Source organism: Staurois parvus, unplaced genomic scaffold (genome assembly GCF_062004578.1).
Source record: "Staurois parvus isolate SC_StPar_1 unplaced genomic scaffold, SC_StPar_1.0 ptg000151l, whole genome shotgun sequence".
NCBI lineage: Eukaryota > Metazoa > Chordata > Amphibia > Anura > Ranidae > Staurois > Staurois parvus.
The window spans coordinates 13,189,864-13,216,361 of record NW_028317947.1 but is presented as its reverse complement, the minus strand read 5'-3'; the positions used below and the strand labels follow the sequence as shown (position 1 = coordinate 13,216,361).

At 41.1% G+C, this 26,498-nt stretch overlaps 3 protein-coding genes across 4 annotated transcripts in view; 2 read left to right on the top strand and 1 right to left on the bottom strand.

Moving 5' to 3' along the window:
* The window catches only part of LOC149464494 (NXPE family member 2-like), a 190,114-nt gene that overhangs the window by 91,955 nt on the left and 71,661 nt on the right, over positions 1 to 26,498 (bottom strand). The gene's annotated exons all lie outside the window — the stretch shown is intronic.
* The window catches only part of LOC149464496 (NXPE family member 1-like), a 57,279-nt gene continuing 30,904 nt past the window's right edge, over positions 124 to 26,498 (top strand). The window contains exon 1 of the mRNA XM_089674470.1: positions 124 to 264. The gene's annotated coding sequence lies outside the window, so the exon portion shown is untranslated. The remainder of the gene's footprint in view (positions 265 to 26,498) is intronic.
* Positions 130 to 25,278, top strand: LOC149464497 (NXPE family member 2-like). 2 transcript variants are annotated; one of them, XM_089674469.1, is made up of 6 exons: positions 130 to 264; positions 10,881 to 10,991; positions 11,082 to 11,797; positions 16,666 to 16,727; positions 18,861 to 18,956; positions 24,640 to 25,278. In XM_089674469.1, the coding sequence occupies exons 2-6, from the start codon at positions 10,893 to 10,895 to the stop codon at positions 25,173 to 25,175; spliced, it is 1,509 nt and encodes a 502-aa protein (XP_089530595.1). In that variant the 5' UTR covers positions 130 to 264; positions 10,881 to 10,892; the 3' UTR covers positions 25,176 to 25,278. The 2 variants fall into 2 exon arrangements, with proteins under 2 accessions (XP_089530595.1, XP_089530594.1); XM_089674468.1 differs by having other exon boundaries at positions 18,861 to 19,079.

Here is a 26,498-nt window from a genome sequence, read left to right as displayed (position 1 = left end):
TCTGCAAAGGAATATGTGAGATGTGATTCCCCTAGGACAAGATACTGTCTAAAGTGTATTTTTGTGAAACTCCTCCCTGAATGTGTCTTTAAAATCCTCAAGCTTCAAAGTGTTTAGCATTACACAAGCTCTGCCTCCAGATAGAGAACCTCACCCAGATCTGACAGCACAAGGTAAGAGGTCTGAGCTTGGTGCATCGCAATAAAAAAAAGGCTGAATTTTAAATTTCGAGAAATCTCTGAGCAACTTGTCTCCTTTGGGCTGGTAAGTTCCAATAATAATAAAAAAAACTTATTTTGAAATATGTGTGTATGTAAGCGTACAATGTACAGCATGCACTTGTTTGTGGCAAAAGGTGCATTTTGAAATAAGTTAATTTTTTTTTTTTGCTTTAGTGCATATATGAAATATAATATAATACAATATGTAAATAATAGTATTGATTAATGTATTTAATAGAATATTAAATTTAATTAAATAAATAAATTAAAATATTAAATTGTATATATATATATATATATACTGTATAAAGTGTATACTAATTTTTACGCCATTTTTTAAACCTTTAAAGAGATCTGAGCTTGGTACATTGCAATAAAAAAAAGGCTGACTTTTAAATTTTGAGAAATCTCTGAGCAACTTGTCTCCTTTGGGCTGTTAAGTTCCAATAATAATAAAAAAAAACTTATTTTGAAATATGTTTGTATGTAAGCGTACAATGTACATCATGCACGTGTTTGGGGCAAAAGGTTCATTTTGAAGTAAGTTCATTTATTTATTTTTTTGCTTTAGTGCATGTATGAAATATAATATAATACAATATGTAAATAATAGTATTGATAAATGTATTTAATAGAATATTTAATTGAATTAAATAAATAAATTAAAATATTACATTGGATATATATATATATATACTGTATAAAGTGTATACTAATTTTTACGCCATTTTTTAAATCTTTAAAAAAAAAATCCTAAAGGCTGGAAATATTCAGTACTCTGAAAAGGAATGTGTAAGACGTGAGTCCCCTGCGCAGTTACTCCATAGAACAAGATATTGTCTAAAATGTATATTTGTGAAACTTCTCCCTGAATGTGTCTGTAAAAAAGCTTCAAGGTTTTTAGCATTACACAAGCTCTGCCTCAATATAGAAAACCTCACCCAGGTCTGAGCTTGGTGTATTGCAATAAAAAAAGGCTGACTTTTAAATTTTGGGAAAACTCTGAGCAACTTGTCTCCTTTAGGCTGTTAAATTCCAATAATAATCAAAAAACATATTTTGAAATGTGTGTGTGTAAGGGTAAAAAGTACATCATTCACGTGTTTGGGGCAAAAGCTTCAGTTTGAACTAAGTTAATTTATTTTTTTGCTTTAGTGCATGTATGAATTATAATATAATACAATATGTAAATTATAGTATTGATAAATGTATTTAATAGAATTTTAAATTGAATTAAATAAATAAATTAAAATATTAAATTGAATAAATATATATATATATATATATATATATATATATATATACACACACACACATATATATATATATATACATATACATATATATATACATATACATATATATATATATATATGTATATACTGTGTAACGTGTATACACATTTTTACGCCTTTTTTTAAACTTTTTTTTAAAAAAAGAAAACATTTTAAGTATGCGAGAGATAAAGTGCATGAAATGCCATTTTCTTCACTTTATTTATTTATTTATTTCAGGTACTTACGGTATATAGTGCCATCAATGTACACAGCACTTTACATATATATATTGTACATTCACATCAGTCCCTAACCCTCAAGGGGTGTACAATCTAAGGTCCCTAACTCACATTCACAGACATACTAGGGACGATTTAGACAGGATCCAATTCACCTACCAGCATGTCTTTGGAGTGTGGGAGGAAACCGGAGTACCCAGAGGAAACCCACGCAGGCACAGGGAGAACATGCAAACTCCAGGCAGGTGGTGCCATGGCCGGGATTCGAACCAACGACCCGAGTACTGTTTCATTTTATATAAAGTAGAGAAGGGTCAGACCCCCTATTGAGTTATTTTTGCCATCTATGTCCTGCTGGGGAGATTTCTCTTCACTTCTTCAACAGGAAATCTCACCAAAATGAGTGGCATTCCCATCTTAGAATGTTATCATAGGAGCAGGTATCCCCATTGGGGGACTTTCCCTCACTTTTTTGCTCTGAGGACATCCCAAAATTTTTGGATTTCCCTAATTTTTTGTCTCTGGTATAATGGTCACCAACACAAATAGAGTGAATCTCCTCAACGGGGACACAGACAACACTAAAACATTTTTTTTTACTGAGGATCTAGCCCTTCCCCCACTTTATCTAAAACTAAAATGACAAATGTTGCCTTTAATTACATTGTAAAACCTCTGTAGGTTTTTGCCATCAGTTTCTCATTTGGGAAATTTCTCTTTACTCCTTGGTAATAAATCAAGATGTAAAAGTGGGGTATAGCCCTTTTTAGATATCTGTACCTGGAATAAGTGTCCCGTTAGAAGATTTCCCCTATGTTCCTGTTCTGGTGATACTTCAAAATTAAAAATTTTCTCTTTCCCTTTTTATCCCGTAATTATGGTCACCAGAACAAACAAGATCATCTCCCTAACAAAGTGCAATAAGGACCTAATAGAGTGCAATATTTGTATCCATTTCGGATACAGATGTTTTTATTCAGATACAAATAGATACAATGGTGCAACCGCAATACTTTTTCATGTCAAATATAATAGCGGACTGGAATTCTTCTTCCTTTTCTTCTTCTTCTTCTTCTTCTTCTTTTTCTTCTTCTTTTTCTTCTTCTTCTTCTTTTTCTGCCTCTTCTTCTTCTGTTTCTTCTTCTTCTTCTACTTCTATCAGGTCATGGCTCATGCGCAGATTTTTTATCGGTAAAAAGATTGTCCGATTTGCCCATCATTGCCGCGAAAATCGGCTGATTTTTTAACTTTTTTTTTACTTTACTTTAAAAAAAAATGTGCCATAATCCCGAAAAATGGCCGACCAATTAACCCACTAGTGGTGCAAAAATCGACTGATTTTTTTTTCGGCCGAAAAATCAGCCGATTTTCGACCCATCTATGGCCTGCATTATGCAGGCCATACTTGGGTCGAATTCCCAACTAATTTTCTTTAGAAAATCAGAAATTTAGTGCGTTTTGTAATCCAATGGTGCCACCATTGATTTTGAAATTCAAACAACCAAGCCTTCAATTTCTCATGTTGCTACATTATTATACAGTATTTATAAAGCGCCAATGGTTCGCTCAGCGCTGTACATTACAAAGGGGGACAGAACATGTGACAGAACAAAACCAATACAATACAAAACATGAGGGGATCGAGGGCCCTGCTCTTTCGAGCTAACAATCTAGGAGGGAGGGGATGGTGGTACAGGAGGAGATAGCTGTGGGGGATGGAGTGGTAGGAAGAGTGGAGGAGGTCGGCAAGTTAGCAGGGGGTGGGGTAGGCTTCCCTGAAGAGATGGGTTTTCAGGGTGTGCCTAAAGGAGAGGAGAGTAGGTGATAATCTGATGGGTTGGGGCAGGGAGTTCCAGAGGATGGGTGACACCCTGGAGAAGTCCTGGAGGCGGGCATGGGAGGAGGAGACCAGGGAACTAGAGAGAAGGAGGTCTTGTGAGGAGCGGAGTGTGCGTGCTGGGCGGTACTTGGACATTAGGTCAGTGATGTAGTTCTGGGCAGTATGGTGGACGGCTTTGTACGTCAGTGTTAGGATTTTGAATTTGATCCGTTGCGCAATCGGAAGCCAGTGGAGGGATTGGCAGAGGGGGGTGGCGGAAACGGAGCGGTTGGAAAGGTGAATGAGTCTGGCAGCCGTATTCAGGATCAACTGAAGCGGGGATAGCCAGCGGCGAGGCAGGCCAGTAAGGAGGGAGTTTCAGTAATCGAGAATTTTCGTAGCCAATAATTTTCTTTTCTTTCCAGGTCACAGCTTTATATTTCTTGCACGATTCTCCCATCATTGATTCGAAATTTGTTTATTTTTCCAAAAATTTCCAACATGACCGATCACTCAAATTCGATGGTCACACGAAAATTGGCAGTTTCTGTGTAAATAACATAACAGGGCTTCATAATGATTGAGATTGTGGTTGACAAACTCAAGAATAGAAAGCCACAATCAGAACGAGGAGGTAAAATCTTTAGACAATCGGCCTCAGCAAATTCCTGAAATTCGTGATACAACTGTATGTGATTGCAACTACCTGCAAAGTGGTCATGTATGTCTCTACAAAGTTGCTCAACAGGTTTAGGTATGGACAATGGCTCAGCGTCCTGAGGCTACATGCACAAGGGGCATTTTGATAATGCTGGTAATGTTAGCTGTGTAAAGTCATGTTAAAAACGTGCGTTTTTCAGCTTTTTTTTGCATTTTTGCATGTGGTTTTTTTGGGGTTTTTTTGCGTTTTTTCACATTTGCATTTTTTTAAGAAAAAAAAATTAGAGGGTTTAAAAAAAAGTCCAAAAACGCTGGTTTGCCACATTTTACCGCGTTTTGACCGCGTTTTTCAGTGTTGGAGCGTTTTTACAGCTAAAAAACTCTAGAAGCCCACTAGTCCTGGGTTTTTTTTCCAGCCAAAAAATGTTCCTGCCAGAAAAAAAACTTTGATTCCAGTCTATGTGTGCATGGACACATAGGATAACATGCTGGGGGGGTTTACTGGCTGTAGAAAAATAAACGTCAAAAGTCAAAAATGTCCAGTGTGCATGAGGACTAATTGGTACTCAATCTAAAAGTTCTTAACCACTTCTGTATATAAACAGCTGGATGGGGGCAGTGCAGGGGCGAGTTGCCATTCATAAAAGGCTCCCGCCATTTTGGACTGTGCGCGCTCCCTGGGAGCGCTCAGCACCGCGATCTGGTGCCGTTGTGTCCGGGGGACACTGATCACTGTATGGGACCTCTGTGTGAGGTCCCGATCATGTGATCACTGATTGGCCAATTAGTGATCACATGAATAGTAGTAAGCAAGATGTCACTTCAGACATCATTGCTTATTACTAGTGAAATCTGTGAATGATCACAGAGATCACATGGTACAAGCCTATTGTACCAGCCTTGTACCATGTGACAAGCTGTGACCAATCACAGCTCTCACAGTATTTCTCAATGGCTGCAAGAATGCAGCCAGAGAGGAGACATTATTGCTTTTACAGCCTTTATGGGTGTAAAAGCAATCAGTGTTGAAAAAAAAAAATCTTCATCACCCCCCACAAGTAGTACAATGCCACTATGGTAACACTGTACTGCTAGGGTGACAGTATGTTAAAAAAAAAAATAATATAAAAATGTAAAAAAATCTTTTTTTAAATTATAATTTTTGGTTATGAACTAAGTTGGGTTATTTTTTTTTTTTACTAAAAAGATAACGGAATAAAGTTTGGCCAAGATTTATGAATAAATATTATTTATTTGCAAAATTTTATAAGAAAAACACTTTTTTTTCAAAATGTTTCGACTTTTTCATTTATAGAGCAAAAAAAAAAAAATATCCCAGTGGTGAATAAATACCACCAAAATAAGGTTTTATCTGTCTCAGATTCATATGGGTACAGTGTTGCATGACTGCGCAATTGTCATTCAAACTGTGATAGCACTGAAAGCTGAAAATTGGCCTGGACTGGAAGGGGGTGAAAGTGTCCGGACATGAAGTGGTTATACACCTTCCATAAAAATTCATACTATAAGTCCTTCATTCTTCCAAGGTTCTCATGTGAATATTTGAGTGCCCAATTCATATATCTCCAAGGTGATGTGCTCCTCCTCCTCCTCTCAAAAAGTATTAACTCCTCATGCAAAAAATATAAACCACACACAGTGCATATCTATGATTTTTTTTTTTTTTTTTTTTTTTTTTGTGTGTTTAAGGACTTTTGGTTGAATACCAATTGGGATGCTGAGCAATTGTTCATAACCCGTGTGTCTGTACCCTACCTGTACTTTAAACCGTGTGTCTTTACCCAACGTCCGTGTCTGTACCTAACCCGTGTGTCTGTACCCAACGTGTGTGTCTGTAACTGACATGTCTGTACCCAACGTCCGTGTCTGTACCTAACCCGTGTGTCTGTACAGAACGTGTATGTCTGTAACTGACATGTCTGTACCCAACGTGTGTGTCTGTAACTAACATATTGTACCCAACATGTGTGTCTGTAACTGACATGTCTGTACCCAACGTGTGTGTCTGTACCTAAAATTTCTGTACCCAATGTGTGTGTCTGTACCTGACATGTCTGTACCTAACATATCTGTACCCAACGTGTGTGTCTGTACCTAACATGTCTGTACCCAACGTGTGTGTCTGGAACTAACATATCTGTACCCAACGTGTGTGTCTGTAACTAACATATTGTACCCAACATGTGTGTCTGGAACTAACATGTCTGTACCCAACGTGTGTGTCTGTACCTAAAATGTCTGTACCGAATGTGTGTGTCTGTACCTAACATGTCTGTACCCAACGTGTGTGTCTGTACCTAACATGTCTGTACCCAACGTGTGTGTCTGTACCTAAAATTTCTGTACCCAATGTGTGTGTCTGTAACTGACATGTCTGTACCCAACGTGTGTGTCTGTACCTAACATGTCTGTACCCAACGTGTGTGTCTGTACCTAACATATCTGTACCCAACGTGTGTGTGTGTACCTAACATGTCTGTACCCAACGTGTGTGTCTGTACCTAACATGTCTGTACCCAACGTGTGTGTCTGTACTTAACATATCTGCAACCAACGTGTGTGTCTGTACCTAACATGTCTGTACACAATGTGTGTCTGTACCTAACATGTCTGTACCCAACATGTGTGTCTGTACTTAACATGTCTGTACCCAACGTGTGTGTCTGTACATAACATGTCTGTACCCAACGTGTGTGTCTGTACCTAACATATCTGTACCCAATGTGTGTGTCTGTACCTAACATGTCTGTACACAATGTGTGTCTGTACCTAACATGTCTGTACTCAACGTGTGTGTCTGTACTTAACATGTCTGTACCCAACATGTGTGTCTGTACCTAACATGTCTGTACCCAACATGTGTGTCTGTACCTAACATATCTGTACCCAACGTGTGTGTCTGTAACTAACATATTGTACCCAACGTGTGTGTCTGTACCTAAAATTTCTGTACCCAATGTATGTGTCTGTACTTAACAAGTCTGTACCCAACGTGTGTCTGTACCTAACATGTCTGTACCCAATGTGTGTGTCTGGAACTAACATGTCTGTACCCAATGTATGTGTCTGTACTTAACAAGTCTGTACCCAACGTGTGTGTCTGTACTTAACATGTGCATCTCTGTACCCAACATTTTTGTCTGTACCTAACATTTCTGTACCCCAACGTGCGTGTATGTACCTAACATGTCTGTATCCAACATGCATGTCTGTACCTGACATGTGCATCTCTGTACCCAACGTGCGTGTCTGTACCTAACATGTCTGTACCCAACATGCGTGTCTGTACCTAACATGCGTGTCTGTACCTAACATGTCTGTACCCAACATGCGTGTCTGTACCTAACATGTCTGTACCCATCATGCATGTCTGTACCTAACATGTCTGTACCCATTGTGCATGTCTGTACCTAACATGTGCATCAGTATCCACCTTGTGTGTCTTCCCCTCTGCATCCTGACCACAAGGGCTTGTCGTCACAGAATGCCTTGAACACATCGAAAAAAAATTGGTGGCAGTACTGAGCAAGTGCCTCCCCTTAGGTCAGTGGGCAGTAGGCAGCCACTTGGCCCAGTACCCAGAAGATTGTGGCCATCATTGTAGTAGCACCTACTACTACAGTGACTGTCAGCTTCCCCAGTAGCCCAATCGATATGAGATATGCCTCTTTACATTGTGCCAAGCTGGACCAATGGAAGTTTGCAATAAAGATCATACCAGGAGATCAGCTTTAATAAAGATTTGGAAAGTTCAGTAGAGATATACAGTAAACCATATCACATGAGCTTTGCTCTGTCCTCAGTTTAGAGCTGGGTTTGTACACCGTTTTCTTCTTCAATATAGTAAATACTCATGTCATATATTTTCTAGTGTCTGTTTAGTGTGAACGTGACCTCTCTTATGTACATTTAACCACTGCCAAGCTGCCCAATTGCAGTTTTACTGCTACAAGGCGGCTGCTCTGTGCAAAATCACATAAATCTATACGTGATTTTGTATTTCCAGATAGCGGGTGTGCGTGCGCGCGCCGCCCTACCCGTGCTGTCATTTGCTCCTAAAGATGTCAATCACCGGGTCCCAGCTAGTGATTCATGGCCAGGACTCGGTGATTGGTGGAGCAGCTGACAGGGGAGAGACCTGAGTGTATACAACACAGATCTCTCTCCTGTCAGCAGGGACGCGCTGCTTTCCACCTCTCTGCAAAGCAGATTAAACATCTGCTACAGGCACTGGCTTTCGAGCTCAGACTGTGACACCCTGCCCTATCTGCATCTGATTGGACCGTCAGGGAGGTGATCATGTGACAGCTTCCCATACTTTCTGCCAAACTGGGTTATGATCATGTTTGAATAGAACTCAACTTACCTCTAGGCAAAAGTAGACAGAAAGTCTGCAGCCATGTAGATTTAACTCACAGACTGCTATTAGTAGATAATCCTTTGTGTACTTAAAGATGTTGCTTCTTAACCCCTTCACGCCTAAGGGTAAAACAAATCTTAATGCCTAAGCACACTTTTTCAACTTCTGTCAACTTTGCCCGATGAATGCCAGGTGCCGGAGGGGAATCTCTGTCTGGGACCCATGGATTGACATCCCTAGCCGCCAATGGCTGTGCGGGTAGGGAGGCACGCGTGCGCACGTGCCCCCTACCCAGAAAAGCAGATTACATATATATACAGGTGAAACTCGAAAAATTAGAATATCGTGCAAAAGTTCATTTATTTCAGTAATGCAACTTAAAAGGTGAAACTAATATATGAGATAGACTCATTACATGCAAAGCAAGATAGTTCAAGCCGTGATTTGTCATAATTGTGATGATTATGGCTTACAGCTCATGAAAACCCCAAATCCACAATCTCAGAAAATGAGAATATTACATGCAATCAATAAAACAAGGATTGTACATAGAACAATATCAGACCTCTGAAAAGTATAAGCATGCATATGTACTCAGTACTTGGTTTGGGCCCCTTTTGCAGCAATTACTGCCTCAATGCGGCGTGGCATCAGCCTGTGGCACTGCTGAGGTGTTATGGAAGACCAGGATGCTTCAATAGCGGCCTTCAGCTCTTCTGCATTGTCCGGTCTCATGTCTCTCATCTTTCTCTTGGCAATGCCCCATAGATTCTCTATGGGGTTCAGGTCAGGCGAGTTTGCTGGTCAATCAAGCACAGTAATCCCACGGTCATTGAACCAGGTTTTGGTGCTTTTGGCAGTGTGGGCAGGTGCCAAGTCCTGCTGGAAAATGAAGTCAGCATCCTCATAAAGCTCGTCTGTGGAAGGAAGCATGAAGTGCTCCAAAATCTCCTGGTAGATGGCTGCGTTGACCCTGGACTTAATGAAGCACAGTGGACCAACACCAGCAGATGACATGGCTCCCCAAATCAACACAGACTGTGGAAACTTCACACTGGACTTCAAGCATCTTGCAGTGTGTGCCTCTCCATCGTTCCTCCATACTCTGGGTCCTTGGTTTCCAAATGAGATGCAAAAGTTGCTCTCATCAGAAAAGAGGACTTTGGACCACTGAGCAACAGACCAGGTCTGTTTTTCTTTAGCCCAAGTAAGATGCTTCTGACGTTGTTTGTTGTTCAGGAACGGTTTGATAAGAGGAATATGACATTTGAAGCCCATGTCCAGGATCCGTCTATGTGTGGTGGCTCTTGATGCACTGACTCTAGCCTCAGTCCACTCCTTGTGAATGTTCCCAACACTTTTGAATGGCCTTTTCCTGACAATCCTCTCCAGGCTGCGGTCATCCCTGCTGCTTGTGCACCTTTTTCTTCCACACTTTTCCCTTCCACATAACTTTCTATTAATGTGCTTTGATACAGCACTTTGGGAACATCCAACTTCTTTTGCAATTACCTTTTGAGGCTTTCCCTCCTTCTGGAGGGTGTCAATGATGGTTTTCTGCACAACTGTCAGGTCAGCAGTCTTTCCCATGATTGTGATTCCTACTGAACTAGACTGAGAGACCATTTAAAGGCTCAGGAACCCTTTGCAGGTGTTATGGCTTAATTAGCTGATTAGAGTGGGACACTTTGAGCCGAGAATATTGCACCTTTTCACAATATTCTCATTTTCTGAGATTGTGGATTTGGGGTTTTCATGAGCTGTAAGCCATAATCATCACAATGATGACAAATCACGGCTTGAACTATCTTGCTTTGCATGTAATGAGTCTATCTCATATATTAGTTTCACCTTTTAAGTTGCATTACTGAAATAAATGAACTTTTGCACGATATTCTAAGTTTCACCTGTGTATATATATATACTTGATTTTGCGCAGCCCTGCTTCCCTTTAGCAGTATTTCTACTATAAGGCGGCGGGAAAGCTGTTAAACTGTGATTCTATATGTGTATTCTGCCCAGAAAGGTCACAATGAGGCTTGCTGGATTTCCTATATCATTCCATTTTGTATGTGTTTTTTGCTAACCATTGATTAACCTCACATTCTAAACACAGAACCAGTAATGTGCCAATGACTTATTAGGAAAAACTTTAAAGAGCAAAAGAGCACGGGAACGGGACATTAACCATCAAAAAGGCAGTCAGCATGAAAGCTGCTTAAACATTGGGTTAGCCATTGTTTTAGGATCTCCCTATAATTGTACACCTCACTTGTGTTTCAGGAGACCAATAGAATGTTCAAATCAAGCAGAAAAGGTTATGTGATCATTTTGTGTTGTACAGTTGTCGTTATGGTGCTGTTTAGCTACATCGTTCATCTAAACTTCAGACAGGTAGATTCTTCATTGTAGACCTTCACTTAAATTGTGTCTGTGGGTAAAGCTAAGTATGTAACAGTAGAAATGTTGATGATTTCCCATCAGCCTTCAAATGTACACCTTCTCAATGTAAAAAATCATCTGCCACCTGCCTTTGAACACATTGGGTACATGACAACAGAACCCAAAACCATCAACCAACAAACAGCTGAAATAATGACTATGATACACAGTACAATCCCCCAAAATGTTACCATGTATTTTAATGAAACCACCAGCGCACTGAATAGCAAAGCAATAATCATGAACTATAAACCCAATTATTGTGTTGGAGACACTTTGATTGTTCTGGTTGAGATGTTCAATTATCTGGGAAAAAGGAAAACTTATGGAGGAGACTTCCTACTGGCCCGGATCTTTTCCCAAAAGCTTGGAGCTGGAGCTTCTGGGAGAATCGAGGACTTCAATAATGGAACTTACAATATTTATTTTAAATTATTTTGGGAAGGAAAAGTACAAATCTCCATTCTCCTAATGCATCCCAGTGAAGGAGTAGCTCTATGGTGGAAAGCAAGGAATATGGGATCCAGTTATATCAGCTACACAGGAACATTCCTTAATGAAAACAAAGAGGTACATACAAAATGTGGATTTTACTTGAATTCCCAACAAGAAAAATGTGAATATATGGACAGAAAATATGGAGAAGTTTTCTACTGTATCAAGTTACCAGCAGTACCTTGTGAGGCATTCATATCATTAAGGAGTGCGAACACACCTTATACATACCTCACCAAGGAGAACAACACTCTGTTTACCACGTAAGTACTTCCAAAGATTACTTTTTTGTTTTAGGCATAGTTTGTATTTACGTTTATGAAGATGGTGCTGAACATTAAAAGGTATAGCCATGTTTTGGAAAGAGGATCAATCATAAAAAGTAGAATTCAGACTATTTAAAGTAAACCTTTGGGCTAAGTTGGACTATTCAAACTGACCATATGTTAAAAAGTACATAAAAAGGAGTTACAGAAAGAAAATAATTTATACTGTATATACAGCCTCAATTGAAATATAACTTTTTCTGTTTGGTCTTCAAAGCCACTCATAACATTGAAAGACCAATAAGGAGACTTGGGAGACAGGAAATTAGCCAGGCTTGATTTTCCTTTGATTTCTGGATTAACTGCCTATTACTTGTTTTTTTTTTTTAGTGAAGGTAACTTTGCTTATTCATTTGTTTTAAATGCTCCATTTGACATGTGACAGGTTTAATTAATTATTTATTTGCAAAATTTTATAAGAACAACCACTTTTATTCAAAATTTGTGGACATTTTCATTTACATAGCAAAAAAAATAAAAATCCCAGTGGTGAATAAATACCACCAAAATAAAGCTTTATCTGTCTCAAAAAAATGGTAAAAAATTCATATGGGTACAGTGCTGCATGACCGCGCAATTGTCATTCAAAGTGTGATAGAGCTGAAAGCTGAAAATTGCCTTGGACAGGAAGGGGGTAAAAGTGTCCGGACAGGAAGTGGTTAAAGGTCGCATTGTCATGTTTTTACTGATTGTACATCTTATCTTATCCATGCTAATATCCCCAAGAGGGGAATGTCCTCCTGGGGGTATAAAGTATGTGACTGGGTTTTACTAAATAGGAGAAAAATCTCCTGAGAGCTACTTGGGTAGAGATCACCTATGGTTACCATAATGGGACTATGGTCAGAGATAACAAGATCAGACAGATCTGAATCACTTAGCATAGGAAATAATGAACAGTGAGCTAAAAAAAAATAATCTATTTGAGAAAAGGAATTGTGAGGTGCAAAATAAAATTTGTCTGCCTTCTATGTGGGATGTGAGAGCTGCCTGATATCCAAAAAGTCCAGGGAGGTGAATACCTGAGAGAGTAGGGTAGGTGCAGACTTACCTGTGGACACAGATCTAGGACTAGGGGAGTGGTCCTCCACGTCCTCCAAGGGTTCCATAACTGAATTGAAGTTCACCCCTCCTACTAGATGAAGGTTTTTGGGAGCACTAATGACGCAAGTGGAAAGATCTTGAAAGAAGGGGGTGCCTGGGGTGTTGGGAGCATAGATGTCACTAATAGGAAGATCATAATTGACAATAGATATATAAACTGCCGGCTTCCATCCCTCTGAATCTGCATCAATAGTTCTCAGTTTGTAGAAAATATTTTTATGCAATAGAATGATCTCTCCAGCTTTGCGATTCACAGCAGACGAACCACAAACTTCTCCCACCCATAGTTTATGTAGATGGTTGAAAATGCCCTCAGAGAGATGTGTTCCCCGCAGTAAGGCTACATCAGCTCTAAGGCGCTTCAAGTGTCATGCACTTGTTGGGTGATCGCAGAACTTTTACATTTCATGAGATGATACGCACGATTAGGTACCCAAAGGAACTACCAACATAGAGCCATCTACATTATAGGACACTAGACACAATTGGCTGCTTAGGATGAATGGTAGACTCATCTCACCCATGAAATAGACAGAGTATTAGAAGATACAGTTGGAAGGAAACTCAGAAGAGGAGTTAGAAAAATGAAACAATAAATCAACCAAATACCAAGAATACCAGAAAAACTATGGACTCCCTTTTTGTCCCACATGAAAGGTTCACCATAGAAAAAACTCCTAGCAAATTCCGAGCTCCAAAAAAAACAACAACAAATTACTGTAGACAGTAAAACAACCATTTATAACCTGCCCAAAGGTCAGGAGCTAGGAGACGCATAGGAAGGACATTTTAATTGAACAGACAATCATGTCCCAGGTCATCAGTCACAGCTGCAGAGGAAAGAAGTAATGGGAGACTTCCTCCATTACTTAGGGAGGGAGAGAGGCGAGGAAGAACAGAGGCACAACACTAATAGCTGTGCCGTGCCCAGGGGCGGACTGACCATTTGGAAACTCGGGCACTGCCCGAGGGCCCGGGGTCAGTAGGGGGCCCCATGAGATGCCCCTGGTACCTTTTTCATAGGCTTTTTTGAGTTTGGGCAAAGACACAGGGGCCCCATGTTCCCCTATTGCCCGGGGGCCCCGTGAGTTGTCAGTCCGCCCCTGGCTGTGCCATTAACAGAACAGTGGGCAGCAGACAGACACTAACTGAGACAACTTACCTCCACAACTTACCAACTTGCTGGTCCTGACCTGGTCTCCCTCTGCCCTAGGCCCCTATAGTTGCTGTGCAGATGGCTGTTTTGCTAGTTCCACCACTGGTTAGGAGACTAGGGAGTAGAGATGAGAAAATATCATTCTAAACTGAACTTGTCCTTTAATATCTACTTTCAAGAACAAAAATGTAATATATTGTAATTTTACAGTCTTCAGGTCCGCTGGCAGCTTTATTTTTCTTTTTTTTAGGCTAAAACATTTTCCTCAGGTACAGATTATACTTGTTGATTCTGCTAGAAATCACATGTACTGAATAGCAATCTCAATACCAGTTCTCTTCTGTAAACTACAAGACCCTTACCCTTTGGTATGGAGATAAGGAGGTGTTTGCAGCCTGGGGTGACAACAGTGCTTCCCCATAGACACAGCACGGTGAATGAGCATTTTCACTCTAAGACAGAAAGTGTGCTACTGACAGGTTTACCAGGTGAAAATAAAGAAGAAAAGACTCTGAAAAGGCAAACTAATGCAGCCACCACATATAAGAACTGGTAAACTGCAATATATTACATGTTTGCTCTTGGGTTTAGACAAACTTTTTGGGGGTAAGCATACATTGAAGGATATCAGCAGGGCTTTTTTTTCTCAAAGAATAAGTGCAGGAACTCCCCCTTTTGAGTCACCCCTTGTATCCAAGCACTGTCTCTTGGTTCTACCCCGTACCCACCTTCCAGTTCTACCTCTTTTAGAGAATAAAGAAACAAAGTATCATTTTGTATTGTATAGAGTTTGATAATGATAATAGATCCTCTGCAACCAGCAACAATATTATGATTATTAATATTATACATTATTTATATAGAGCCAACAGTTTTTGCAGAGCTTTACAAAATGAAGGCAGACATTACAGTTACAATACAATTTGGTACAAAAGGAAACAGAGGGCCCGGCTCCTGGGAGCTTACAATCTAGGAAGAAGGGTTGAGTGATAGAAAAGACAATAGCTGTGGGGGGGATGAGCTGATGGAGGAAATAAAAGGCAGTTTACTGGTTAGAGCAGGATAGGCTTCTTTAAAGAGAAAGGTTTTCAGGGATCGTCTAAAGGTGGATGGATTAGGAGATAGCTGAACAGATGGAGGTAGGGAGTTCCATAGGATGGGAGAAGCTCGGGAGAAGACCTGGAGGCAAGCATGGGAGGAGGTGACATGGGAACGAGAGAGCAGAAGGTCATGGGAGGATCGAAGAGAACGGTTTGGTTGATATTTTGAGACCAGGCTGGTGATATAGCTGGGAGAAGAGTTGTGGATGGCTTTGTAAGTTGTTGTTAGTATTTTGAATTTTATTCATTGGGCGAGTAGAAGCCAGTGGAGGGATTGGCAGAGAAGGGTAGCAGACACTGAACGGTTGGTAAGGTGGATGAGCCTGGCAGCAGTATTCATGATGGACTGGAGGGGGGGTAGCCTATGTAAAGGTAAGACATTGAGGAGGGAGTTGCAGTAGTTGAGGCGAGAGATAACCAGGGAGTGAATTAGGAGCTTTGTGGTATCATTGGTTAAAAAGGGGCGTATTCTGAAGATGTTGCAGAGGGTGAGGTGGCATGATTTGGACAGGGATTGGATGTGAGCCTGAAAGGATATCCAGGGTTACCTCTAGCACCCTGGCATGCAGGGATGGGTTGATAGTGGTGCTATTGATCCTGAGGCACGTGGGGGAGGAAATATTATAAGCTCAGTTTTGGATAGATTGAGTTTTAGGAAGTGGTGTGACATCCAGTCTGATATGCCGGTTAGTAAATCGGTGATACGTGTGGAAACTGATGGGCTGAGCTGAGGAGTAGAGAGATAGATTTGTGTGTCATCAGCATAGACATGGTATTGGAAACCATGGGAAGCTATCAGCTGACCTAATGAAGAAGTGTAGATCGAGAAAAGGAGAGGTTCAAGGACAGAACCTTGGGGGACCCCCACAGTAAGAGGAGTAGGAGAGGAGGAAGTTGAGTTGTAAGTGACACTGAAGGTGTAAAAGGCAGTGGAGAGGTCCAAGAGTTAGAGTACGGAATAGTGACCTATTGGTTTTAGAGGTTAGCAAGTGGTTTGTGAGTTTTAGAACAGTTTCTGTGGAGTGTTGTGGACAAAATCCAGACTGAAGGGGATCGAGAAGGTTATTCTCAATAAGGTGTCAGCTCAGCCGGTTGTAGGCTAGATGTTCAAGGAGTTTGGAGGCAAAAGGGAGTAAGGAGATGGGTCTTAGGTTGCTAAGATTGATTTCAACAATAGACCCCCCTAGCAACAAAATATCCCGCTGCAACAATAGATCCTCCAGCAGCCAACAATAGACCCATCCCAGCAACAATTGAACCCCCCAGAAAAAATAGACCCGCCAGCACTACTCATTACCTGTCACCATTACAAACATTCAGTGCTGGAGGTGCCGGAACAGCGATCCCCCATGTTCCTTCTGAAAAAAAGCCCTGGACATCAGTACCACTGAAGTACTAAATGTATTTCTTGTTTTGTTTTTTTTTTTCATTTTTTATAATTAAAGGTCCAACATTGGCAACGAAATTCCCAAGCAAGTTAGAAGTATTGACGTTTTAAAATGCCCAAGTAAGTCTGCATTTTTATATTATTTTTATTGTTGGTAAATTGAAAGGAGATTGTATAGTCAGATGCATTGTCTGTGGTCAGCTTTTTCATCTTTTTGCTAAAATCAATTAGCTAAGTAAATGTTCACTTTGCAAGGTGTATGTTACTAAATAAGGAGAGTCTTTGTTCACTTTGAATCACCCGATTAAGTGATTAAAGGAGTAATAAAAACATGATTTTTGTTAGCACAGGCAATTGGTTGCTATACCATCTGTAGCTATGCCCTAGCGGGAACACCCAATGCGACCTACCACACATAAACTAACCACACCACTGACATATCCTAATGTTTGCTTAGGATGGAGTGGGGAAAGGTTACAGCCTTTACCCTTTTTTTTTAAAGGGGGTAATTCTTCCCAGTGACCACAAGTGTGAGGAGCATTCTTCCCACTGATCATCACACTAATGTATTATGAGTTGTAGATATAATAATTTTTAGCAGGAGCTCCCAGAGACCAGAAAGGTATTTCAAGGGTTCCTCTGTGTTGAAAATGTCGAGGAAGTCTGGTCCAATGGTTCTCTGTATCTTTCAGCTCCAGCTGTTCAGCACTACACAAGCTATCTGCTGCAGTCACAGAAGTGAACATGTACAGCAGTGACTTAACTGCTGGCTGTAAGTGGTAGCTAATATAAAATTATACATATAATTCCACTTCATGTTCCTTGCATACAAATAAATAAACACATGTAGCACTACCCCCTTAGGAGTCGCTGACCTTTGGGTCCCCCTATAGTTCTGCACAGCCAAGCAACACACATTTGCACACTGGAGACAGTAACCAGTCCTTGAGCTTGGTTTTGATGTTTTATTAAGGGGTATTGAACTTGGATGGGGTTGAGGGGTGCATGGGATGTTCAAGGAACTGTGAACTGCGAGGACAAACTCCTTAGCAACTATGTACAAGTCTATGAATAAATGAACGTCTCTCCTCCGAGAGCATTCCAGTCCTCTCGTGTACCTCTTCAGACCCCAGATGAATTGTCCTCTTACCTGGATGTACTGAGGGTATTCCCTGGGCAAGGGGACCCAGAAGCTGACAACTTAAACAGTCCCAGCTGAGGAGCTAGTTGGGCTTTCCACATGACTGCCCTCTCTCCAATTTTGGCCCAGGGAGTATAAGATTACTCACACTGATCTTCCTGATAACTTATTGGGTCAGTGGCTGCTTTCAGGCCTTTCGCTGGGCTGGCTCCTTCCCTCCTGCTCAGGTTGTCCCTCCTGGAAGATGGTGATACAGTGGAGACTCCCTTGTCCAGCACCCCCCTGTAGGTAGGCTCCTTCCCTGGGCCCCCTCTCAGGCTCCACACTTCAGCCTCTCACTCTATCTTCCACTCAACACACTGACTGACATTCCCAGGCCCTCTAATTCTTAAGGGTTGCCTTCATCACCATGCCCAACCTCCTTCCAGGGGATTGGCCACGGTCCCTCAAGCACAGAGATCATAGATTCCTTCCACCCTACATCTCTGCTCCAGAAAGCTCTCAGGTTTCTGGAGAGGTGGGAGAGCTCCAGAATCTCTGACCCTCAGAACCTTCCTAGCCTGTCCTGAGGTAACCTATGCCTCACTTACAGGCTTACTCATTCCAGGCTGCTACTCAGCCTCTGACTGACGAAAAAAAAATTCTAGCTAACCTGGAGGGTGCAACACAAAGTTTGTAGCAGGACCCCCGTCAAGATTGTATTGCTGTCTGAGATTTCCCTTCTCTCTTTGTCTTCATGGCAATTTTCCTAGAACATGAAGTGAGTCAGAATCAACAATTTTACAGTTGCCACCAGAACAAGAGTAGATGGGAGCCTATAAATGTCATAGATTAAATCCTCTCAGTTTGGGGAGATATCCACTCACTTCTTGTTATGTCTCAAGAGCAGGAAATAAAGTGAACTCTGACCAATGACGACACATCTGTTAGAGGTTCTAACCTTTCTTTACTCTTTTTGAAACACAAAAAAAATTGGCTGGAGTTCCACCTTGATATTTCATTATAGATTCCCTATAGAATTTATAATTACACTAATTTGTACTTAAAAAAAGACCAAAAGAGCTTTTTGAACTTAACAATAAACTTATTATGTTAACACAATTCTTTTTCAGAAACTTCTATGAAAGTGACTTCAAAATGCCAAATTGGGACCTCTCTTCCCTTCCCTAGCGATTATTTCCTGCAGAACCAATGGTTCCCCACACATTGTAAGCTTTCTTCCTTTGAGCCCTTGATAAACATAAATAAATGTTTGGCTGGCAAAATGATATATTTGATGGGCGATTCAACAATTCGTCAATGGATAGAATTCTTCCCAAAAGTCATAAAGAGTAAGTATCCACGTTGATATTTTAAAGCATAACCCCCGGGAATGCAGGATTTAAATAGTGGGCTTCTAATGGTCTCCAGGTGACACATTGTTAAGAAGTCTACTTCTTCACCTAAAAGTGGTATAAAACCCAAACACAAAAAGGTACAATTTTGCAGTGTACCAATTCTTTAATGTGCTGGCTGTGTTACTTTTCTATTTTTTTTTTTTTACTTGGAGGTCCGACCAGTAATACACTTCCTGTCTTAGGGTGTTTCCATCCTGGATGGGGGAGACACTTTGGACAACAAATGAATCAAAATAAACTCATGTGCTGCTATAAAATCTAAAAAATAAACAAGAGACTAGAATTAGGGAACTACTACTATAAGTGAACTCAGACGCTAAAAACCAAAACATAATTTATAAAAAAAACAGTGGTGCGGTGCTCCTAACTGTATGTCCTATTAAAAAAGTAGTGTTTTATTAATTCATAATAAAACCTATATATAATATATCACAAAGTATAAATAAATAAACAAATAAATCCAGAAATTATTGTACTGTATATGGTGCAATCACACAATATAAAGCATATATATAAAAAAACGTTTTATATATATATATATATATTGCAAAGAGTGTACCCTAGGCTGCTCTCCAGTGTGTGTCACACATAAATATGTGTTAAGTGATCTTTTCCACATATACATTACTATAAATCATGTTCTCTTGAAACATCCAGTGCATAAAGTGTCCAACATATTCAACCTGAAAAATGATAATGTGCTCCAGTTTTTGATCCAGAATATCACCAACCCACCAACAGTGCAGTGCCAACTTACCTTAACCACTTGCTGACCAGCCGTAATACATATACTGCACCTGGGTGGCACCTACAGGAAAAATCACGTAGATGTACGTCAGTTTACTTGCTATGGTTCACATATGGTTCACCACAGATTGTAGGAAACAAATTCATTTGATTCCCCCATCCACATAGTCAGTGTTGATGGGGGAATCCCTCCCTTGAAGCTATTGTGTGCTTCAGGCTGGGGGATATGGGGAGCCATCCCTGCCAGGAGAACACAATTATTATTGCTAGTGGCTATAGCCGTTGGCAATAATTGCATGCTAGAAATGGGACATGACAATCAACGGTAGATCTTCTTAAGGTCAGTGTCAAGACCAGGGGTGGGCAAACTTTTTGACTTGAGGGCCGCAATGGGTTCATATATTGGACCCGGGGGCCAGACCAAGAGTAGATGAATGATGTGTATGTATCATCCATAGTAAGTATAGTAATATTCCCCCATAGTAAGCATAGCAATTAATCCCCCATATAGTAATTCATCCCCCATATAGTAATTCATCCCCCATATAGTAATTCATCCCCCATATTAATTCATCCCCCATAGTAATTCATCCCCCATAGTAATTCATCCCCCATATAGTAATTCATCCCCCATAGTAATTCATCCCCCATAGTAATTCATCCCCCATATAGTAATTCATCCCCCATAGTAATTCATCCCCCATATAGTAATTCATCCCCCATAGCAATTCATCCCCCATAGTAATTCATTCCCCATAGTAATTCATTCCCCATATTAATTCATCCCCCATATTAAGTCCCCAAGTCCCCCCAGTGTCAAATCACTTACCTTTGCTCCGCGCGTTCCGGTGTAGCATGAAAATCTGTCTCCTATGAGGATCTGTCCCCCTCGACGTATCTGCGCATGTGCCAGTTTCAGGCATTAGCAGCCGATCGGCGATCTCCGGCACATGCGCAGATACGTCGAGGGGGACAGATCCTCATAGGAGACAGATTTTCATGCTACACCGGTCTTCAGGGCGGACTGTGAGAGGAGCCCAGCGGGAGCCTAGCTCCGCGGGCCGGATTAAAAGGTCCGCCGGGCCGTATACGGCCCGCGGGCCGTAGTTTGCCCATTGCTGGTCAAGACCATTCTTGCAAGACAAGGCATCCAGTAAAGGTGGTGTTATGTGTCTAAACAACAAAAGGACCAGCCTTTTAAGATACACAATGACATGCAATATTTAAAACCTGCTTTTTATTTACAACTGGAAGTAAAACATACATGTAATACATTAAAAGAAAGGAGGTTCGCATGTCTATTTGATAGCTAATGATCTCATTTAGAGAGTTTAGTCACACTCCCAGTCCTAGTTTCTACAATCACATATGTTATGTTAATACACAATATACACTCACCGGCCACTTTATTAGGTACACCTTGCTAGTGTCAAGAAAATATTAATTAAACCGACACCACCAGCCTGATCAGCTGACATAAGGCAAGATAGAGCCATGCTTTCATGTTGTTTACGCCAAATTCCGACCCTACCATCTGAATGTCGCAGCAACCAGTTTGCCCATTCTCCTCTGATCTCTGACATCAACAAGGCATTTTTGTCCACACAACTGCTGCTCACTGGATATTTTCTCCTTTTCAGACCATTCTCTGTAAACCTTAGAGATGGTTATGCATGAAAATCCCAGTGGATCAGCAGCTTTTAAAATACTCAGACCAGCCCATCTGGCACCAACATCCCTGCCACATTCAAAGTCACTTAAATCCCCTTTCTTGCCCATTGTAATGCTCGGTTTGAACTTCAGCAAGTCGTCTTCACCACGTCTACATGCCAAAATGCATTGAGTTGCTGCCATGTGAACGGCTGGTTAGCAATTTGTGTTACCAAGCAATTGAACAGGTGTATCGGTGAGTGTATACACATTGTACTGTATATTGTACTCAATCGTTATAGTGACAACATAATTAGGACATCAAACTGGGAGTGGAAATAACTCTCAGCTGGACGCTTCTCCTGGAAAAGAATTCTGCTTCCTCAGGAGTATGAATAAGGTATATATTATTTCACCTGGAACCATGCTACCAAGTGATTCCGGGGCAAATGCCATGATAGTGCCAAGGAGATACAATGGGATAAAAGACTGCACTAATACAAAACTTCAAACTACAAAACAAAAGTGCATGAGAATGGGGGCCAGTTCATAGGATTTTTGGACCTAAGTATTAAGGAGGTACTGGATAGATGTGGTCTCAGTAAGCCTTATACATATTACTGAGCCACCATTGGACCTAAGTATCCAGAACGTACTGGAGAGATGTGGGCTTAGTAAGCCTTATACATATTGCTGAGCTATCACCATTGTCTATAAACAGTAAGAAGCAAACATGAGCAAGGAAAAAACCTTAGCTCTAAATCCCTCAAACTATTGAAAATGACGGTTCCTGATCTATTATAACCAAGTAAAAAGGGTTCTAGTCCACAGGGGCCAAGTAATATTTTCCTTGGTGTAAAAAGGGAAGGGGGCGGTCTGGTATGGTGCTCACCCCTACAAGGCAATGTTATTTGTCTGGCTAATCTCATGAGGGCCACATCAACTAAGGGGGCTGACTCCAGATGCTAAACATCCTCATTCCATGAAGCTTCCCCATCCTGCTTTGGAGCAACATTATTAAAAAAATATATTAGGAAGTCTTCATGGCTTTAAGCCACTTCAGTGTCCAATCAATTTACCTGGTTATCAGTTGTAAAAAAACACCTTTCATTGGAAAGGGAAAATCAGACTCCTTGTTAAGACATAATAAAGCTCAACTGCAGGAATCAGAAAAAAAATCTACACTTCAAGTAGTTTCCCCCCACAATGCAAGGGTTAATTATTGTTGCTTATTATGTCTTAAGGGTAAGATATATCCAGCACTGTCCTCTTCTCCACAAATCTCCAATCTGTAGGCTGCCCCTTGGCGTTCCCCTGTACAATGCAAGGCTACAGGCTTTAAGTGTATATGGAGAAGGCAGGAGTGCAACGTGGCTGGGAGCACCTTAGAAAAGACTGTTGGAATGCAGAATATGCATTTTTCCTTTTTCTGGCACCCCTAGACATAACGAGCATTCAAAGGAGAAGTTCACTTTTGGGTTTCACCCATATTCAGGGTGTGACATGTAAAATGTTACAATTGTACCAGCCCCCGCACCCCCCTGATCTTCCATTGTGACAGCTAGCGTGGGATCTTCTTTTGAGTTGGACGATAAAGGACAGCTTAACTGGTAATAATGCATAGCATCTTGCATTTCTCATTGTGCTTTTCTACTTTGCTCTGCAAACCACTATTCACAAGCCTTCACAGTTCACCAATTCAAATAGGATACTTAAAATTCTTTATTATTTTATGTTTGGCGGTCAAGGCCAATGTGCTTTGGCTAGTACCAGTCTAATTATTGTATAATAAAACAGGGCAGGAAGACACATGCTCAAGCATAACCAGAAGCACCAGGTAGTGTTGCTGGCGTGATAACCTTTTAAGAACATAAGAAGGTTTGTGGGAGGTTGGGTTGCAGAGGTGCTTTCTCTTGTCCTGTGTCAAGGTCCTACCTTTTCCCAGAGGTTATGTTACTCCATGTGCTGGCATCCATCTTGGATTTCTGCAGAGCATGGTGGGAATCTTTTATGCCTTCAGGTCTCTGAGGTCCATCCCCCAGAGGGGCGTGGCTGATTACATATAAGCCTGTGGTCCGCACATGCTCTTTGCACTTGTGTCTTGTGTCTTTGTGTTGCTACAGCTCTGTTCTGACTCTCGTGACTCTCCTGGGATCTGACTCGGCTTGTGACTCGACCATTCTTTGTGTTCTCCTTTGATCTGACCCTCCGTTGCTGAACCCGGCCCGTGACCTGTGATTCTCGTCTGCTGTCCTGTACCGTTTTGTCCCGTTGTTGTCGACCCGGCCTGCCCGACTACTCTATTGTCCTTTCCATCAGCTACACGCCATTGGTGGCGGCCATTACTGCAACTGGGGTGTCTCAGGGGCCGCAACCTGGTTCCTGGCTGAGTCAAGTCCATCCCCACCATCAGGGGCCCTGGTGAAGGGCAGCCTGGGACTTAGACTCCGCGCCCTGAGGGACTTTGGTCTGTGGGTGGTGGTTGTCGTCAGCCAGTGCGTTACATTGTTGTTAGGCCTGTCTGTTTGTTCCTCAGCTCCTGCCCTGACATCCTGCATGGGCAAAGTGACAGCCAAGGATTAGGATTAGACTTTAGGGAGTGAGGTGTTATTTTAGGTATGAAGCAGTTTAAGCATTACATGTTAGGGTTGAAATGAGTGTTTTAGGGGAAAGGTGAGCAATTATTTTTGGGGGGTGGATTACGGACCATGGTCAGCTCATATAGGACAGATTACAGGTGGGGATGGAGTGCTGTTTATTGGGGCACTGGCATAAATCCTGGGTGAGTTTTGATGCCTAATGTACCCTTTACAAATTGCTCAAAATAGCAAATCATGGGCAGAAAATATTTATTGAATTTAAATAGTTAGGTTTATCCTGACTGAGCTGCATTTGTTTAACTTTAAATCACTGTATTATTATTCGTGTTGAGGTTTTATAGTGTTTTGGTACTGTTTCTCAAAAAATTTGAAAACTAGTCTTCTGCTTAACAATAAATCAAGATTTATGTGGTGGATTTTTGCCAAAGTCTGAAAAAAATGGACTAAAAAATATGCTTTTTATAACACATAACCATTTGCTTTTTTTTTTTTAACAGATCTGAAATTTTTTAACACCCATATAGCTGGTTGGCATAATACCTACGTGGCATTTGACTTACAAAACAACATCTACATTCAGTGGAAGAAACATGGACATCCATTTGTAACTATGAACTATTTCAATGTCAAAGATCACTCCTACATTGCCAATGAACTCGATCGGCTTGGTGGTGGCTCTAATACAGTTGTTGTGTTATCTTTAGGACAGCACTTCCGGCCCTTTCCCTTTCCCCTGTTCATCAAAAGGCTTCTCAGCATAAGAAGAGCAATAGAGAGCTTGTTTTTACGAAGTCCAGATACAAAAGTTATCATAAAGTCTGAGAACATCAGGGAGATTAACCCTGATGTAGAGAGATTTAGTGACTTTCACGGATATATTCAGTACCTTTTAGTAAAGGAAATCTTCAGTGGACTCAATGTTGGGATGATAGATGCTTGGGACATGACCACAGCAGTTTGCTCTAGATATGTCCATCCGCCGGAGCATGTTGTCAAGAGTCAGATCAACTTGTTTTTGTCATATATCTGTTAAAGACTTTTTAAATATATGTTTCATTTATTTTACTTTTAATATGAAAAAATGTATTGTTAAAGCTAAACTCCCTGCAAACAATTAAATTCCCAGTTATGTAGTATGGTATGGCTGATTTAATCTGCTATAGGATTTATGCTTTGGCCAAGTCATTCTGGATTTACAAAGCCCTGTGAGGCCTACTTAGTGACATCAGTTTTCTCTACTGCAAATATCCACGACAGTTAGGTCACATTGCTGCCCCAGTTCGTGATTGGATAGTGAGAGGGGACAAGCAGCATTCTGGATTTCCCTGTCAGTAAAGGCAGTATACTTGATTGGCTCCTAGTGCCCTTCCCTCACAGTCTGAAATCTACTGTGTAGTGACTGGGTGTGCATGTGTGCAACAGACCTGGATGACTACATTCTAGACCTGCTAACCATCTACTCCAAACATGGGATAGACTAACAAAGCCAAGGCCAAACCACAAAAACCAAAAACCAAACCTGAAGCTTCAGTGTAGAACTACTGAAAAGATGGAACTGGCTCTACCTGTTAATGTAAGTACTAGAATCCAAGAGTTCTGAAGATGGCCTCATGTAGTTCCCTTCAGCATTACAAATGCCCTGCCCTGGAGCAGAGGCTCCTCTGCTAGACAAAATCAGAGGTAACATTCAGGAGGAAATAACTGCTACTTGCAAATTATCAATCGAACTTCTCAAAGATCTCCAAGACCCTGATGACCACAAGTCCCTTTTGGAACACAGCATGGACAACACCACAGTTTTGGATGGTCACAAGAGCAGCCTGGAACAACTACAGGCTGAGCTTCATACCCTCTGCAATCAGCTGGAGGATGCAAGAACACCATCAGCTGTAGCAACATAAGGATATGCGATCTACCGGAAAGTGTGGTTGATCTTCAAGATTCCATCCTATCTCTTGTAGAGGAACTGGTGCCTGAAATGCCAGCTGAATGCCTGGAGATGGATCAGGTCCATAGTGCCTGATAGTTTACACCCACCCCGGGGATGTAGTGGTGACATTCTATTACCAGGTAACCCTCAAAGCATCTAATCTTTTTTCCAGGCTCATCAATATCAGATTTTTTCAGACCTAGCTCAATCAACCAACATCAATAGATCTATGAAACCCCTTCATCAAACCCTTCAGGCCCACTGAATCCATTATAGATGGGGTTTCCCATTAAAGAAGTCAAGCAATTCTTACTGGATCTCAGTCTGCTAACGCTATTCAAACCATCGTCTCAGCATCGCACCTCTACTGGTACGAAATGGCTGGCTAAATCTTCTTTACCACAACAGAGCATGAAGGAACAATTC